Consider the following 20,195-nt stretch of genomic DNA (forward strand, 5'->3'; position numbering starts at 1 on the left):
CACTTGAACGTCTCACCGCAGCAGGGAAAAGCACAGATGGAAACTTTTTCGGGGTGAAAAGGAACGTAAGTAACCGTAGGTTTCCTAATTACATCTGCGCCGCCAATAACATTTTCAAGTGAGAGGGAGCGAGCCGAGCGCATGAGCAAGTGGCGGCGCTTCCTCTGTTTGCAGCCCATGTTCGAGTGCACAGACGCCGGTTTGTGTCAGCGCAGCCGCTCGGCGCTGACACAAGCACACGCAGCTCCAGTATCCGCTTCAACAAGTTCAGAATCCGATTGAAAGTCATAGAGGAGCCTGTTGGCAAGCGTGCCAGCATGACAGACTGCCATTCAGCGGTGATTTGATTTTTGGAAATGAACTTTTTGAGCGGCGGCGGCGCCATGTGCTGCAGCGGAGGTTCAAAGCCGGAGCGGCAGCAAGTTCGACCGCTCCAAACTACAAAAGGGCTCTGGAGTCGGTGTGACGCTCTCGGTTCGGTCAAGGCTACAGCAGAACAGTGTTAAGGCTTTGAAAAAAAGTTTTAAAAGCGCACTCACCTGTGTTAGACATAGCGGAGAATACATATCTGTTGGATCTAATCTTAGATCTGGAAGGGGTGTGTGCGTTTGCGAGTGTGTGTGAGTGCAACTCCAGTCTGTGTGTGCACGCGTGCGTGTGCGCGCTGTCTGAGTGTGTATGTCAAAAAAAGGAAAGAACAGAAAAAAGAAAGAGAGACAGTGGTAAGAGGGGGAAATGCAGCCCTCCTTTTGCCCCCTTCGCTTTCACATTTCCAACCAGAGCTGATCTTTGACCCCGCCTCGGGTTACATGAACTGTCCGGACCTGTTAGAGGCCCTCCACCGGGGAGCGCACAACTTTCAACCAGGACTCGATCATCTCCGGCAAAGATGGCAAAAGTCAATAGAAGCAACAATAGAAAAAAAAAAGTGGATGATTCGGTTCAGAGGGAAGCCCCGTGTGGAGTCGCTGCTGGGGGAGTGGGGGCGGCTGGTGGTGTCGGACGGTGCGAATCTCCCAAAAACTGCATTTCAAGGCGCCAAAGATCCGAGAGGTTCCGCGGGCGCTGGCAACGCGTCCGTCCGAGTTGTGGTGCGCCGTGTCCGGCGTGCAGCAGTGCGGTGTCTCGGTGCAGGGCGCGGTGGAGCTGCTGCAGCAGGAGCAGCGGTGTCCCGGCAAGACCGATCGGATCAGGAGGAAAAGTAAAAAAAAAAAGCCAAAAACGGGATCCCTGAGCTGCCAGACGGCCGCCTCGCCTCTGAAACAACCGACAGCTGCTTTCCGTTAATTTATCTCCAGCAGGAGGAGAAGAAGAGAGCGAGGATAGAGAGAGAGAGTGTCCCGGAGCGCCACCTCCTCTGCTCTCCTCCAACCAGCACCGGCACCTCCGCGCTCTGACACCGGCCGCTCTGTCCCCGTGTGGCCGCTCTCTGCGCTCGCTGACCCCGGCGAGCCGGGACCGACCACTCGCGGGGATTATCGATCAGATACAAAAAAAAAGATCGATCCCGGTTGGGCACGCTTCGCCAGGGAGGTGATGTCGCTGCCGTGTGTGGGAGTGTGTGAGCGCGCTTGATCTGGGGATGGAGCCGATCAGTTGATCGATCAGCGAGAACCGAGGCAAGACTTGTACCGGCGACCGAGCGCTTTCAGCGGACAACTCCGTGGGTCCCGTGCGGGACTGCAGCCGGATCTGCTCTCTGCTTTTCACACCACTCGTGGACGTTTTCTTTCATTCAGCGCCGAGTGTGATTGCAACAGTCTAATATCTCTTCGGAAGTTCAATGAACTCTAAATAAGGATGCATTTCAAGGCTAAACTCAATCCGTCTCACCTCTCCTTTTCCACATGTAGGTTCTTAAATTGCTCACTGAGTTTAAAACTAAATGAACTCAATGCAATTTACAGTTATATGAACCGGTTTTCGTCCGTACAATTCATATATTTAATTGATTTGTTTTTAAGACTGACCAGCCTCAGTGAGTGAGTGAGTGTGTAACTTCAAACCACGCAGTCAAAGTCAAGCTCAGAGAGCATATCTTCACAAGTGAGGCGACAGTTAACTACGTCTCGCTCGAAACTCGCTCCCCAGAGGTTCAACCACATTCAGCTTCCTGCAGGTCACCGACCCTCAGAAGATCAACTCTTCTCTACAGGTGTTGCAACTCCTGCAAGTGGAAGGTGAATAAACAGCGCCCTCTATATTTCAACTGCAGTTGGCTGGAGAAAAATTAGATTAGACGGAACTATAAGTGATAACTTTGGGAAGCAAGTGTGAGGGGTTGGAAAATGACATTCAGATTTTCTTCAGACTCACTGCTGACAGACTGACAACACATGATGAAGTGAGACCGCTCATACATGTTGCGATTGTCCTCCATTCATCTAATGGATGGCACGGTTTCAGACAAATTGTGCTCCATCAGTGCATCATGTATTAAAGTGTAAAGAGAAACATGATGGAACATGATTTATATGTAGCATATAGTATATTTAGTAGTTTAGTACATGTTGCATGCTGTACAATATCTTTATGCAGTACACAGCGAGAAGTACATGACTGACATGAAGTTATGCAGTGCAGTTTATGCAGTTTTCCTTAGCATAAAGTTTGCCCAGCTATGAGTAGCATGAATAGCTACCATGTTGTACAGCTCTTAATAAAATTGAATACAACTTCACAAAGTATTTCAGACCTCCACTGTGAAATCTAGAAGTATTTAGCATTAAAGTCATTGTTTTTTAATGCCACATCAGTATTTCTTATATGACTCATGATTTATTTTTAATTTTAGATCATTAAAATAAGCACTCAGTTCAGTTTGGAATACACTCTTGTTTTGCATTAAACAGCGATGGTTTATAAATGGTTTAGTTCATAGAAATGCAATTTGAGATGGTAGAGTTTGGAAAGTCAGGATAACCGGTGCAACACTATCCTGATTTATAGCATAATGCAGGACACAGGTGCTTAAACCAAATCATCGAAGTGCTCCTCTGTACAGTGAAGTAAGGGACAGGACAATCACTGCACTGTAATTTACTTTGCATGATAGTACAGTACAGCTGAATATTGTAGCAAAGAACACTTAAATAAAAACCAAGAGTGGGCCTTTCCCTGGACTAAGTTTGTACACTATTCAAGCTCTTATGAGCTGGAAACCTACAGACAGGTGACCATTTTGCACAGCCACAGAGATGGATAAATCTATAGCCACAACGCCCTCTCACTCATTTATGCTACTTTATATTTTAATTTTGGTGTCGGGCTCAGTTGAAAAGACAGATCCAATTAATCCGGAGTCTACAATTAATTGATCATGATTAATTGCATTTTAACATTTAACACCAGAATGATTGAATTTATGTTGAATCTGACGTTTGTGTTCCCATCCTATTATAAACTGAAATTTGACATCCATCACTGAAATGCCATCCAGTTTCCTTTATCATGAAGACAATAATAACAATGCTCCCACAGCCCAAAGACATGCTCACTAGGTTTATTGGACACTCTAGAATTGTCCCTCGGTGTGCGTGTGTGAATGGAGTGTGTGATGAACTGGTGACCTGTCCAGGGTGTATTCTTGCTTCTCACCCAATGACCGCTGAGATAGGCTCCAGTTCTCCCCGCAACCCTGACCTGGAGTAAGACTAACCCAGGTTAACTGGAGATGTATGTATGTATGCAGTGCAGTCAATGCTACTACGGTACAGAGCAGCGTTACATTCTGCAAAATAATAACAGTGACCGCCTTGCATGAGAAGCAAGGCGGTGCATACATCAGCGATAGGAGTCAATCTCACGATCATCCCACAGTGAGCCGACTAAACTCTGAGCTCATGACTCCATGTAAAACAGAGGTGTAAGTGAATATACAAAATAGCCAGATGTCAGTCACAGCCTGCCACCCTGAGAGGCGCACACAAAGAGAAAGATCTCGAGTGCGAGCTTGAAAGTGACGACCTCAGTAGTAAAGATGAATATTAAACAACTCGCTGGACGTCAGACGGCCTTGTAAAGCTAACGGACAGTGTCAGGTCCAGTGAGAAACATCAGGCAGACAGAAGATTAAATCACTATTACAGACAATAAAACGTCTCTGAGAACCACGGCAGTTAAATCTTTATTTTGTGGGAGTCTTGGCCGAGAGGGGAGTCACACACTGGTCTCAGAACTGTGATGTGACTGTTTGGACCCCAAATATCAGCCTGCAGACATCTCCCTTGCCTTAAATCAGTAGAACTTTTCTCTTAATATAAATTATATGATGGTAACTACAGACGTGTGGCGTCATACAAAAGAGCGTGACGAAATTGTTTGGGGACCGGTTGGATGCTTCCACCAACCAGGCTGTCATTCATGGTGCATGCACTTTACTCTAACATGAATACAGAGATAGCTTCCTCACCTTTTTTCTCAACCAGCTTGTCTGGTAAGGATGAGGGGAGAGTGTGCAGACTGGCCTGGGATTGACTCTCCACTGGTGTGACGATGAAGAAAAGGTGCAGAATCAACGTACCGCTGAGCTGCACTCCGGTCGTCCATCAAAATACTAATTTCACACCCAATTATAGCCGCTAATTTGTAATCACGTGGATTTATTTGATTAAGCCACGTGACACAAGTAATGAAATGGGTCAAATTTTGAAATCATATTCCAAAGACGTGATCTAACTCCATTCGTGAGGCTCATAACTAGATAACATCAATAGAAGTGTCTGGCTTGTGCAAAGATGACGCTGGTCTTTGCTCCGGAGATCTGCCTCAACAATGGCTCCACTTTCATTGTGTCGAGCTAATTTTAATGGATGGGCGATAACTTATCATACACGATATACAGCCCAACACAATCTCCATGATGACAATTCTGCATCTCACAATAAATTTGATGAAGACGCGGCTCACTCGCTGCATTGGCCTTACATACATGAACATGACAAGACCGCGATGGAGCACCGCTCTCCAGCTCCTCGGCATTTGACGGCCAACACCGGCGTGTGACAGTTGTTGAGAGTGTGGTGGGCTTTGGTTCATGATGGTAGTTTTAAACTCATTTTTAATACAGGGAACCTTTGATAATTACACTGGGCAACTCAGAGTCTCTGGATCCGTGTTTATTTTATCAGATGGAGTGCTGACTTAGTTGTGGCACATCCAGCTCCTACTTTTGACACTTATGTCTAACTAAAGTAGAATTTTATTTTACTCCTTCCTTCCATCCCAGAATTATTAGATGTCTCCACCATTTTGATTTACAAACTGTCTTGAGATAGAAAAAACTTGTCTCTCCTTAGTTTGACTGTCGTTTTTAACTCTCAAATTAAATTCAATTTAAACTATTGCTTTTGCAAAAATGATTATAAGGTTCTGAAGGGTAAGGGTTACACTTGGACACTTGGATGAGCCGTTCAGATTTTTCTCTGATAATCTTGCCCACTGGTATGAGTACCATCGTGACAAACATTTTTCATAAATCTCTTTACTTCTATGTATTTAAGAATCCAGATAGTACTACAATGGACTTTCCGCCAATCACAACAAAGGGGGCGTGGTCATTGCATATTGTTTTCTATTTACTGAGCATTATGAAAAAACAAATTCACAATAGTGATCCACTAGAATGTATTTGAGAGCTCCTGAGCCTTTTGTTTTCAGGGAAGTGACTCATCATCTCACAATTCTGAAAGGCTCATGAGTGTGTTTTCCGATATGGCTGGTCGTACTGTATCCCTTCGATGGCCAACTTCTCTTGAGGTCATCTCCGTTCTGACTTCAAAATAAAACAAGGCCTTTTCAATTAAAACTTTAATTAAATAACGGCAGACAAATACTGCGGTGAATTAAAACGGAAAGTTTGTCCAGTGAATCATCTGTTTGTTAAAAGCTCTTTCTAAATAAATTTGCCGACCCGGACGCTTCCTGCGTCTGCGGGTTTGCAGCGAGCCGTCGGAGGTTAATGAACAGAGGCTTTTATGTTAATAGACGGACAGCCGGTGTGATTTAACAAGACAATCTGCAGATTTACTTCTCCGGGATCCGGCTCCACGTTATTAGCCGGCTAAACAACCAAGGTCAAGACAAAGAGAAGCTCATTAGATTACGGCAATTAAATTGGGCTTTCGATATGATCAATAATCTTAATGTGTAATCATGGATTTAGTCGACTTCTCGCCGGCCTGAGGGAGAAGGGCTCACCGCTGAACTTTAGCTGACATTTATGTAGCGATTAGGTCGGATGTTGGCATGAAGGTGTGATGGAGGCGTGTCACGCGACCTCAATAATCCTCATGTGGTTCCAGGGATTGTTTACAAGTGAAACAAAAGACATGTCAATCAAACACACACACACACACACATATATATATATATATATATATATATATATATATATATATATATATATATATATATATATATATATATATATATATATATATATATATATATAAGAGAATAATCATGCATTATTCCGTTTTGTCCACCAGAGGAGGGTCACAGGGAGAGCTGTGCCAATCTCAGCATCAATGGGCGACAGACGCGGGACAACCAGTTGCCAGGTCATCGCTGAGCAACACACATATAGACAAATAACCATTTGCTCACACATTCACACATATGGGCAATTTGAAGTACTGAATTAACCTGAACCCCAAATGACCATTTTTGGGGAGTGTGGAATGAAAAAGGAAAACCTGGAGAAAAGCCACACGCACACTGGGAGAACATGCATACTCCATGCAGAGAGGCCACTGGTCCGACAAGGGAATCGAACTCACAACCTTCTTGCTGCACCACTAAATTGAAATGTCATGTCAGATTAGGGCATCACAATGAAACTTCCAAGTTGAATTCAGAGAAAAATAAGGGAGAGGAGGATAGGAGAGGAGGAGGGAAGAGAGGAGAGGAGAGGAGAGGAGAAAGCGTATCAACTCTATGAAGTCAGGGTGATATCTTTTTAGGGTTAGACGTCCAAGTCTGGATATCATTTTAGATCAAAACTTCTGGTACAAAAAACAAATGACTAGGTAATAAGGTGCATATAATGATTTTAAAACCAAAATGGTCTGATTAAAAATAATGGAAACACCTTAAAGCTTTTTTTTTTTTTTACCAGACTTAAAAATCATTATGGTGATATAACTAAAATGATGGAAATTTTGAGTCAAACCATACATTGAGGTCAGTTGAAAGTCAATGTGACACTGAAAAGATGGTAGTTATCAGATAAAATAGAACTACGAGATTAAAATGTCTGAATATGACAATAAAGTCCAGGTTATGGGAAGACTTGGAGGATTAAAAAATGCATTCCTGTGTATTTAAATCCAACATATAAACACAGCAGGAATAAAAACTTGTATAACCTGTATAAAAATAAAATACTGAAACAAATAAAAACAGATTTATTACTACTATCAACATTATACAAGAGTAAATCAGACTGGAAACTACAAGTAAATGCAGAGAGATTAAAGTGTGGAATTAGGAAAAAATCAAATTTTATTTACTCAAAATGGAGAGGTGAAATACAGTGTAGAAAATAAATATTCCTTAATCATATGACATGATGTAACTCTGGACTCACGTGACCTGACGATCCAATTCCGTTTGGTGACATCATCAACAGACTGTCAGTCTGAAACGCCCTCAAGAGGCTAACATGCAAAACTGCAGCTTTTCATGGTTGACTTTTTATATATATATATATATATATATATATATATATATATATATATATATATATATATATATATATATATATATATATATATAAATATTGAAATTATCATACTCTAATTATTTCAATCTATGGATAAGATTACATTAGACTCCATTGGACATTGTTGTTTTTCACATTTTCTACATTTTTTAGAAAGAAAGAAAAGAATCTACATTGAAAATTCTTACCAGTTGTAATGATATTATTGCCATTATAATAAAAAATGCCATGAAAAAGAAACACTGCATAAGTGAATTCATTTTAGACTAACTACAACACACTCAGATCTTCTACTCCACTTTGTCCTCCTGTGGAGGGACGCTGGGGGAGCTGTCCCGATTAAAAATGATCCGAGTCTTTAAATCAAACAGAGGAATACTAATCTCATAAAACATAAACTCAGCAGCTGTTGAGCAACATGTCTCAAGCGAAGAGAGCAGAAACAAGAACATCAATAGAAGTAAAGTTTGAGGAGAAGAAACTGCTCGAGTTCAGGCTATTATGGGATGTGAGAGCATCCTACCGCACTTAAAAACAGCCGACCAATCAGACGCGAGGGAGCCTCAACAAAAATGGACGTCACCATGGAGATGGGCTGATGTCGGCACTGGTTTGGGCCAAAAACAACAACAACAAAATAAGCAGGACCTCTGCAAGTGTGTGTGCGTGAGTGAGTAGGTGTGTGTGTGTGTGTGTGTGTGTGTGTGTGGTGGGGGGATGGGGGCTCCACCTGCTCCCACTGAGCTGCTGCCAGTCTGGAGAAAAGCCAAAACAGATCTCGGCCCGAAAACCAAGTCTCCAAAACAGCTCACAGCAGCAGACACAGAGCAAGGGAGACGATGGTGTTGGAGGATGACAGAAAACAAGGGACAATTTATCAGTAACTTCGAATAAAGAAGGAAAAAACATGTCACCCTGAATGATCCCGATAAGCGGTCACATTCACGTTTAAAACTGTGACAGAACCACTATGTATGGTGACCAGCTCAGTCATCTGGTGGACACTCGGGGCAGAGCCGCTCCACACAGCTGGCGTGGTTATAATACCTGGCAGCAATGCACAGACCACAGTCCACACCCAAGACTATCTCGAGCCAAATGTAGTACCTTTGCACTGGTGTAGGAACATTTCATACAGCCAAGATCTCAAGTCAACTCACAGCTTCAAAACCCTGCAACCCAAAGATATCCAACTATCATGGGCAAACTGTTTTAACCCCTTGTAGACACTCACAGCAACCCATTCTCGTGTAAGTCAAAAGCTATCAATTAGAGTTGCTGGTTAAATTCCCCCACGCATCTTTTCTAGGGCAAACAATAACCCAGTCATGTCACAGGCCCTGGACCGTCACCTGCTGCAAACATTAGTGCATATTGAAAATGCGTTTATCACCAAATATTTCTATCATATTGTCTTTAGAAAATGTACATTTTAACTCACTTTTTTTTTTTAATTCAGTTCCTTTTATTTAGATGTAAAACGGAGAAAATGTATATCAAGAACATTTCTGGTCATGAAAACTAAGATTTACGGTCACATGAAAAGGGGAGGATCATCACTTCAGAAGCTTCCTTAACATCACTCTGGTCTCTCTGTGGCGGTGGGTTTGGTTCTGCTGTGTAGCCTCACGATTCAACAGTATCAAGCTCATCTTTTTCAAAGCCTGGTGAGCAGGACCAGTGTGTGTGTGTGTGTGTGTCTGAAGAGGAGGATGAAACAGGAAGGCAGTTGTGCAGTGAGAGCGATGCAGGAGGAACAGATGGCCTGGCAGTGCACGGGGAGAGGCCGGAACCCCCCACCTTCTGACCGACTTTCATTGATGAGCCAACGTGTGTGTGTGTGTGTGTGCAACAGCGAGAGAGAGAGAGGGAGAGGGAAAGAAAGACATATGCCATCACACCATATTATTTAGAACAGCACCACCCCAAGAATTCTGAATGTGAGCACAAAGAGGGAAGCCAACACGAGAAGATCTCATTGACTCTCACACAGTCTTTGTTTCAACCTTTGACTGAACCCAGACCTTGGACTGTGGTCTGCTTCACACCTCTGAGTCCACCTGAGTTCATACTTACGTCACAATTTGATGAGAGAAGACAACCTACGTCTGTTCCTGCACAGACCTGTTCCTCCACTCTCTACTGAGAACCACAGACTCAGAGGTGGGATCACTTTGACTGAGCTTCACTTTCTCCTCCTTTATCCCAATCACAAATCCTCCTTTGAAAAACTGTTGGATGAGAGCTTACTCTTCTTTCAGATCTCCATTCCAATTCAGCTCCGATGGAATCTGTCTTTCTCTCCTCTTGCACTTAAGATCAGCCTCCAGCTACCCACATTTAAGGTTCACACTTGCAGTCTCTCTCTATTTTTGAGCCCAATTGTCCCTGATTTCATCCTATTTTCACCCTGTTTTTCTCGCTGACCTTCTTTGTCTTGCCTCTCATCTTTAACTTACAACTCCACATCCTCCTGTCTCTTCTTCATTTGAACGACTGATATTTGACGGCTAACTTGAACCAAACATACTTCCAGCTCTGACCCGGGTAAGGTCTGCCACCACGGTCTGCCACCACGTCCACTTCCCTTGGTTCATTTGAGTCAAAAATATTCTGCAGACATACAGTGAGCTTGGGAATGAAGTAAAGGTGACAGTGAACACAGCACTCTTCCTGACAGAGGGGAGTGTCGAGACTGACAACAGGGGAGTCGAGTCAGGGCTTCACCGGACAGTCATCACCTAGGAACCTCCGGGAACACGGCACCGAAGTGGATCTGGATTTAGCTGTCAACACAAACGTGTCTGGAGAAGGAGTCGATCATGAAAAACTAGTCCTTGAAGACATGAAGCCTGCAGGCACCATGTGAAGCAACCAAGACAAACAGAGCGGGACTCCCCTCCTCAGCCCTACACCCAGACCCCCTCCGTGTTCCTCCTGCTGGCTCTGGTCCAGGCCAGCAGCCAAACAAACTCTGAGGAGCAGCCAAATATCTTCAAATACAGCTTTTAACTCGGATTGACTGATCGTTTATCTCCTTAACGAAGTATTTTACATCAACTCTCATCACACTTGACAGTTACTCTGAATACTTTCCCCCCCAAAAAATGACTTAAAACAACTATTTTCTTCAATTACTAACATAGTTCAGCATAAACAGAAAAATTATACACAGAAAAATGAATTAATTATACATACATTATACACACATTTGTATGTATAATTGACCCTGGTCTAGTTTGACAACTCAACCTCTCTTTTTCAATTAATACTCACTGCTTTCTTCCATTTTTATTTATATTAAATCACACATACATTTTTATTTGTATTTGTACATATATATTTACTGTTTTAATTTGCCATTTCAATTAAACATTTACTGAAATTTCAACACTTTTTTAAATCAATTAATTCCAAAATATATTTACAAACTTTAAAAGTGAATGTTACATTTATTTAAATATTTTTATGTATTAATTGATGATTATTATTTTAAACGATAAATTCCAAAATGTGGACAGTCTTAAGCACATGCCCCAGAATGTGCCGAGTTTCCGCAGCCTTTTCTGGATTTTATTGAACACTACATTTGGAAGCAAATTTCTTTTTGCTTCTGGAAAAGGTAAACATGAGTATTTAAATGCTCCAATTTCCCAGCCCTCGAGGAGACATTTAATATTTTTCACTTTTATTTGCACAATTGAAAGAACTTGATTCCACATTTCCAAAATGGGTTTGTTTTTAACCCTCAATAGCAAAACAAATTTTAATTACCAGCAATTACTGATGAATGGATCAAGATGCTGCTGTAATTGTGCCTTAGCTTGCATGTTGGTGCGTTTCTCTCCTGCAGACAGCAGTCAATTATCCAGCGGAGAAAAGCCGAAATCTCCTTGAGGCCGATGAAGTGATGGCGGCGCGCTGACAGACAGCTGCTGTAATCGGCTCGTGGTGTTTATAATGGAGGGAATTCACCTGAACACAGCGACACGGCGCGATAACAAGGCAGCCAGCGCACACGCGCGCTCACAAAGACAAACAGATGTGCAGCCGCTCCCATAACACAATATGAAAACAACAGAGGAGACCTGACAGCTGTTCACCTGAGAGAAACACGCAGCTGGAGACACCAACACACGCTCATGTGTCAGGGAGCCAATCAGAGTGCTGCTTTAATTACAGCTAAAATATGCAGTCATGATGGAGAAACAGTCACTTTCACATTTCAACGCAGGACGAAGACAAGTTTTGGAGGTTTGGATCGGAATCACCTCGACAGCAGCCAGCAGATGTTCAGATGTGAAACTAGAATCCACCTGATCACATGACCCACGCGACCAGGTGTTTCTCAAACCGTCTCACATCTAGCACTCCACATTCACAGAACCCCCATGCTCTCAAGGCAACGGCACACTGGGATCGCTGTCTGAGGATGGAAACTCTACAGTTGAAGTTGTGAGGAGGTCGTGGTTCTGGGGCCCTCAGGCAGCCTTTAGACCAGGGTCAACATCGAGCCGCTGCTCGTGAGGTATTTAACTTAGAAGAGGCCCCGGGACAGACCCAGGACATCCTGGGATCAGGTCTTTACACTGGCCAGGGAACTGTTTGGTATTTGCCCAGCAGAGCTGGGGGAGAGATCTAGAGAGTCGGAGGTCTACTCATGTCCGAGTTGATCCTTCCTAGTCACTCCAAATGAGCTCAGTATTTCTGACAGCATTTCTGACTCTTCTAAGTGACTCCTGAGTCTCATTCAATTTCCATATATACATTACATATACAGTATATGCCACAACTGTTGTGAGAGGCTGGAGTCTTAAACATGACTTAAATTATTTGGCAAAATATTATTAAACCAGGAGAAAACAGAGAAAAGGGTAATTATGACATGACATTATATGCTTCAAATATACTGCTTGATTAAATATTGATTTATTTCATATTCATTTTATTTAAAGCGTCTCAATACAAATCATGATTAATGGGCCATCTCTTCTAGTGGTGAATATCTTGGTATATTGGAACTTCATGATGCTATTTTTTCCAATATGTTTTTTACATTTTATTTAGAGGAAAACACCTTCTTAAATGCCAAAAACTAAAAAACATTTCGATATGACTGATAGCTCAAGGAGAAGAAAAAAACCCAAAATGGACAAAGAAAGAAAATGAAGAGCCTTTATTTAGAATTACAATATATGATGAAGAAACTGCAATGCCATTTTGTAAATTTGCAGTCAAGTGGGCCAAGTCCTCCCTAAACATACGAAATGGTAGTGACCACAGCTCTCCCAGCTAACCCTGAACAGGACTAAGCGGTGGCTAATTGACAATGCATGTATGTATTATTTTAAAAAATAAAGAATTATCATCATTATTTTTTTATTATTTACATGATACACAGTTATTATTCACTAAAACTTTAAATTACATAATTTTTCATTCATTTAATTAACTAATTTTGGTGACTGAGACTCAATGTGACATAATTAGGAAAATAAAGAATTAATATTTTAAAATAATACTAAAAGTGTTTTTTAAGCTATAAAACACTTACAAAAATCACAACAGACTTATCTGAAGGAGGAAAAAAAAAATTGAACCTGAAACACCTTAATAGTCTACCAATTATTAACCACTGAGCGGTCACATGACTGCTCTCATTCTTCAGACATTGCAGAAACTTGTTCCAACCCTCACAGCTTACTGTCCCTGCGTTGGTAAGTGTCCTTAGTCTGAAACAGCTTCAGAAGCACTCACTGGCGCAAACACCGAGCTGGCAGAAATGTGTACATCACCTCGATCATACCAGGAAGCTTTCAGACAGTTGGGGCGGGTTGTAGCTTTGACGGGCCGCCGGGTTCTCGCTTGTTCGGCTCTAATGCCGTTTTAATTGAGCGCCCCCGTGCTGTCGGCTTCTCTCGCTGTATCTCCGTCTCCTGAGGTGGGGTAGACAGGAGCTTTACCACCGAGCGCCGCTGGGCCTTTTGTGGCCCTCGGCCCGGGCCCCCGTCTCCTGTGGTGTGACTAACACGGGGCGACAGTGCCAAGGTGGCGGAGGGCGGCGGCCCAGTGCCAGCCTGCTCGGCTGGGCTCAGTGCCGCCTTTGTGCGCCTCTGCTGCCCGCTATCTTCCCACAACATGTGCTGCTGTTGGGGACCTGAGAGGGCCAGAGCTACCCCCTTAAATCCCCCTGATGCTCTCGCTCTCTCTCCTCTAATGTTTTCATTTACCACTGTCCTGAGAGTGTCAAGGGAGGAGGGTGGGAACACTTGCACCAGCTTTGTCTTTCTGCTTCTCATGGATTTCAGCCGTCACCGATTTCAAGCTGCTGATATTTATGACCCTCATCAGAGAACAATACAAGAGTTTTGGTGCCAAAAATGGTCACAAATCGCTGACTTCTGACACAAGCCCGACCAAAACATCTGACAAAAAACATGTGCAGACACAAACTCACCAGCGCGCCCAAGTGACCGCCAGAACTGTATCGTGCCGTGATCTGGGCAGATGCATCATTTGGTACCTTTGGCAGTGGGTCGGGCTCAATATCAACCAACTGGGGCTGGAGCCACCATGTGTTCTGACAATTCTCTCAGAACCACCAGTAACATCTAAAGACAGCAGTTGGACCAGAGAAGATGCCCTCCACTGCAAACACTTAACATCTGAAGAACAAAAATATGACATGTGAGCAACAGAAAATGCGAATAGTTGTGAATAACAGCCAGAGAGTTCAACAATGGGTGGCAGAAAGCGCATTAAAACTTGGCGTCCAGTTCTGCAGTTGAGTCAATGACCTGTCATCGAGCATCTTCTGCGTTTATTAGCAGTCCAATGTCTCCCTCTCCTGGACGTTCACGAGAACCGCAGGAGAGAGATCATTTTTATTTTTGCAATAATTTCATTTGTTTGAAGGGATTTAAATGAGCATAATGAGATTTGCCTTTAAGGTATCATCTTCGATCAGCCGCGTCTTCTTGCACATATTTTGATATAACAAATGTGACTTTTTAAATTTTTAGTTATCATAGTTTTCATTTGCAGTGCTGATTATTCTTGTACTTGTTTAATATATATTTAATATTCACACATATATATGAACATTATATATATATATATATATATATATATATATATATATATATATATATTTGCACCGCAAATGAACTATCTGAAATAAGTTTCATACAATTCAATTCTTAACAGTAGAAAATTTTATCTTGAGAAAAAAAAACACTTCTGAGAAATGTTAAATGTCACAGTTGAAAAATAATGTCATGATGTTGATATTCCCACAAGGGAATGGAAAAATGACAGAAACATATTGACTAGAAATGTCAGTGAAATATAATAACGTAGAAGACTGAAATAGAAATGAAATGCTGAGAAAAGAATGCCATGTGTCAAATGAGCAGAGTGATGAAGAGGACGACGAAGGACATGGCAGGAGAAAGTGGGACAATAGCCGGTCAGGAGTGGGATCGCTATCGCTCATCTGACCTGTCACACCCCCCACTCCCATATGTGGATGAGCAGAAGACAAAGATGCGGCAGGGAGATGCCCGGGCTGCGATCCAACATGTTTGTCCCCAAATGTGGATCAGTCGGTCGGTAGGAGCGCTCCACTCCTGACTGATGATGTTTGAGAGATCTGACGAACACAGCAGCGCTTAGGGGAATCCAACATACTGTAACAGGTTCTAATCCTTCATGATGACACTGGAAACTAGTTCTTGTGTAATGAGATTTCAGACACCACGGACAGATTCACCACCTTCACCTGGACTTGCTGCCCCAGATCAGTTTCAGCTCTTCCATTTTCCCACATAACTTCATCCTCCCCTCTCTGCACCCCCCTCATCCCCATCTCTCCTGGACTGCAGCCGACCAGGATTCACGTCTCTGTAGAACCAAATGGATTTGCCCTCCTGAGCAGAAGGGTCAGCACTTATTTCCGCACGTATAACTCGAAGCACATGGCTTTTCTCAGTCAGCTGGAGTGCTCAAAGCTTGTTTGGAGGACTCCAGAAGGGGGCGCTAGAAGAGGCTGAGAGAACAGAGGAAGGGTCAAGTAGAAAGTTCTAGAAGCAGGAAAAACTGAAACATAGGAAAAATCTGATTCATTGTCCTTTGTAGACAGATGTTGCAGTATGGAAAAGAAAACTGATTTTCTTCGCAATTTGACACACACTTCACAACATTGCTACCCCAAACAACAACAGAAACTACGCTTTCATTTAGGCCACACCCACATGACACCCACCTAGAAACAGTAGACAGCTCTTTAACCAGAAGGCCATGTCCGTAGTTTAAACGGGAGAGAGACCTGTAGGCCTCTGGAACTTCCTCTCACCAGAGTGGAATACTCTGAACACACAATGAAACTTCACATCACTTGTAACACCTAAAAAACGGAAAGCTCCACCAGACCAGAGAGAGAACTTTGCTCGGGTTTCGATGGTTATTTTGCTCAGCGACGAAACCTGTGAATATTCTTTGTCCGTATCGAGTTTTCGGTACGAAAAAGGTTGAGCGTAGACTCCAGCTGCAGACCGAGGCGGCTCAGGGAATTGTCGTGTCATGAATATTCACGTGCAGCCTCTGGTCAGAACAGCTGCCCGTGAGGGAAACAAGCTGCTTGGGAGACGATCGATGGCGACCGCAGCTTGAGACTCAGAGACTCTCTCCTGGCTGCAGCAGGTGGACCGGAATCTGCTTGTCTGCTTGAGGCACACTACGACACTGACGTGGATACAGATGTGCACCATTGTTGTCCCTTTTCCCGCTGACTGATTTCAGACTTTGGACAGACTCAAACTAGAATTTATTTTTTATCCCATCTATAACTGAGCTGCAACATCCCTTCCTGTCTAGTGGTGGAGGGCTCACTACTTGCTCTTAAGGGTAAAACTTCCATTTCCCACCACCTCCCTAAATATTACAATTACACCGCTGACTTGTCCGTCGCCAGGGGGGAACTGAGGGAAACCGTCAGATGGTCCTCCAGATGTTTAGGCAACAAGCAACAACTGCATGATTCTCCAGAGAGACAAACGTCATGTGTCATCGTCTGTTTCTGACTCGCTGCAACAACAGCGGAGATGTTCAGAGATGCTTTTATGACTGCTATCTGATGATTTATTGATTTGAACGATGCTTTTATCTGCTCCTCAGGTTTATGCCGAGGTGAATTCCAATGTGACTCACCAAACAAAATCAACACGACTCACAATGAAGCCTCATCTGTCAGCTCACGAGTCATCGTAAAATTCTGACCGACACATATATGACTGTAGAAGCCTCCAGACGACACGGGGAGTCACCTTTAGATCACCAGACTGAAGACTCTCACCTCCAGGATGGCACTTTATGAAACTTCCAACTGTGGACACTGACTTTCATGATCTTCTTTTCTACACTAGCCTTACCTCCAACAAAGTATTGAGAGAACAACCAAAAAAGAAGTTGTCTTCCCTCCGATCAAGTCAAACTTGGAGTCAAAGCCCACCAGTAATACAAAACTAAATAGCTGTCAAACCAATTGCTGGCTGATTATTTGGACTCTTTGTTTCACTTAATCGCACATCTTATGGACAACAAACACGGCAGCATGTGACATATCTGGATTGAGAGCTTTATCAAAGCTCCAGCGGTTGTTTGCAGCATCAAACAGGAATGTGGATACATCACTGTTAAGACTGTCGGAAATGTTTATTGCATCTCTTCATGAGGAACCACCTTGCAGATGTTCCCTTATCGGTCCAACATGGACCAGGAGAAACGTTCGAGTGTGAGGCAGGGAAGCAACAGATGGGTGAAATTAATTAGTATATTTAAGTAGAATGGTATTCGTGTGCGTGAGCGGCCCTAGGCTGGAATAAAATAGCGGAGGGGAAAATAGAGAGGCAAGGAGTATTTCCTTTTTAGCAAATCTGGAGGAAAAGCGACGTTTTCACAAGCTGGTGGTGATCGGGTTGCAACACAGAGTGGTTTGGAGGGAATTATAAATAAATCAGAGTGCAGCAGGCGATCTGAGCAGACGGGGAGAGCTCTTTGTTTACGGCCTTCTCTGGAGACCTGAGACGGACCCTACGAATAAATAAATACCACGACTACAGGAAGTTTAGCCGCTTCCCCTCAGGCCCAGTTTAGTTTTATTAGCTACAGAGATACCAAACATAGAGCCTCCTCTGCCCCCCTCCCATGTGTGCATGAGTGCTCCACTCGGCTGCTGAATGAACTTGAGTATTGTACACTGTCGTGGTTCGACTGAATGTTATCTTTCACTTCAGAAAATTGAGATGTCCAGTCATTTAGTAATTGAGTGAGTGTGATTTGGTGTCATTTAAGTAGTTTAGTATCATAGTGTAGTTCTGAAGTTCACTCAGCACCTGAATAATCTGAAATCCTGATTTTACTTGGATACATTATACATCTGTAACACGAACAACAGCCCTGCCAGTGGGGTATATGAACACGACCTGCACTATTATTATGGATACACGAATTGGGATCTGGATGAGCCTTATTCATAAGAGAAGACCGGAACAACACAAAACAGTGGTTTAGATGTTACACATTGAAAACACCAACAACCTCTTTTCAGATTTCTTAGCAAAAATTTGCTTGTAAGTTCAAGGTCACTAATGGTGGTCAATGTACTTCCTGTGCGAGAGAACCATGGTTGCTCATACTTCAGTATGCTGCATCTCGCAGTTAAGATGGCAAATCATCTTTATACTCATAACAAAACAAACGCTTCTAGGAACCGATGAAAGGAACGATCACGTGCACCTTATGAAAGAGGGAAGTAGGGGACAGACAGGTGTGCGCGGGGTGCTGACGGGGGGAGTGGGTGAGGAGGGGTTGGGAGGGATGAGGGACTCCAGAACAACAGCTTGCTCTCAGCAGGGGTCCCGAGGAAGGAGCAGGTGAGGAGGTATCCATTGCACTGCTTTTACAACGTCTACCTGACACCGGTTCACAGACGGGAGGTGAGAGGTAGAGGCTGGCAGGAGGTAGGGGTGCTTACAGACCATAATATTCCACTGCAGGACGATATGTCAGATTTAAGTTGCCCCAACTCCAAACATGTATGGTTTTGTGTCCAAACAGACAAGACAGTACATGACTTGACTGACAGAGTACAGAGTGAGTGACAAACTGAAAGACTATGACGCTGTCTCAAGAAGCAATGGCAAATTCTTGCTGTCAGTTTGTCAGTTTTCATGGTTGACTGAGAAACAAGCAAATAAGGTCCAAGATCTTGCAACCTGAGATTCTGGGTAGTGACCAAAAGGACAAAATCAGGGACCTCACTTGCTGCATCGCTCTGAAAAACAGCTCCAACAATCCTGTGGTGCATCTCCGTGAAACACGGAATGACCACTTCCACAAACGACAACCATTTTGTGGTCTGGACTTGGCTCGAAAAGCTGTGTCAAACACTGTCAGAGGTGCAGTGATTGGCGGTCACGTTGACACAAGGAACTCTGTCCTTAACCTTCCTGGCTACGGCTCTTCCACGTAACCTGCCTCCCTTAAGACCAGCGGATCTTTTGGGTAAACAACTCAATCTTAATGTCAAAACGGACAACAACGTTACGACACAACTTTCTACAAACAGTCCATGACCCCGGCCCGCTGACGTGGAGAACATCTGGAGAATGTTTCCTCACTCGGGATTAGGATTATTATCTCTGCCACAGAAAAACACACTTCAATTAAATAAGTTGTGACCTCAGAGCTCGTCGGCCAGTGAGTGACAGGTGACGACAGTGCAGCGGGATCTTCTCCAAACACAGTGAGCCTAGCGGCTCCAATGACCTTTTCACCTCTTGCTCTCAATGAGAACTCATCAGTGCTGGTGACATCATCACCCATGCTATCAACTCTTCATGTTCATTCACCAGAGTTTGACGCTTTAATGTCACTGATGGACACTAAGGGCAGGAGCGCTGGGTGGACTAAAGTGACTCTCTACCTGCCACTGGATTGCAGCACAAGCAGAACTTAAATAATTTCCAGGGGAAACAGGCTGCTCTTGAATTCTCACCATCCCAGTGACCTCAACACGAAAGAAAGGACTCAGATTTAGCTGAGAAAGCGTCAGTTACACATATAGTTTTAAGGCTCTAAATGTCTCCTTGTGAGATAACACCAGGATGAAAGTCTAAAGCGGCGTGGGGAGGACAGATCGTGGCAATCATAAGAGCAGCTACGACTAGTCCACATGGTCAATATAGTTGACTTGGACAGTGATGGCTCCATAGGTTGACTAGTCGTGACATCATGGGGATACAGGGACCGTCGGACTAGTAGGAAACATAATAGACAAATGTGAGATGGAACATTTTGCTTTTTTACCAGATGGTTGACTGTGGTTAGCACTGCTACTTCTCAGAAAGGTTCAGGGTTCACATCCACCTCTGGACCTTTCTGGGTGGAGTTTAAATATTCTCCCTGTGCCTGC

The 20,195-nt window shown here is 43.5% G+C and overlaps 1 protein-coding gene across 5 annotated transcripts in view; it reads right to left on the reverse strand.

Moving 5' to 3' along the window:
* Nucleotides 1-20,195, reverse strand: part of nfia (nuclear factor I/A) — a 129,123-nt gene that overhangs the window by 92,755 nt on the left and 16,173 nt on the right. The window contains exon 1 of one of the 5 annotated variants that reach the window (XM_053855928.1): nt 540-1,711. The exons of the other annotated variants lie outside the window; for them this stretch is intronic. Within the exon in view, the coding sequence (XP_053711903.1) occupies nt 540-566 (27 nt within the window). The 5' untranslated portion in view covers nt 567-1,711. Of the gene's footprint in view, nt 1-539; nt 1,712-20,195 lie in introns of those variants that run through there. 5 annotated transcript variants of the gene reach the window in all.

This window comes from Synchiropus splendidus, chromosome 1 (assembly GCF_027744825.2).
Source record: "Synchiropus splendidus isolate RoL2022-P1 chromosome 1, RoL_Sspl_1.0, whole genome shotgun sequence".
NCBI classification, from domain to species: Eukaryota; Metazoa; Chordata; class Actinopteri; order Syngnathiformes; family Callionymidae; genus Synchiropus; species Synchiropus splendidus.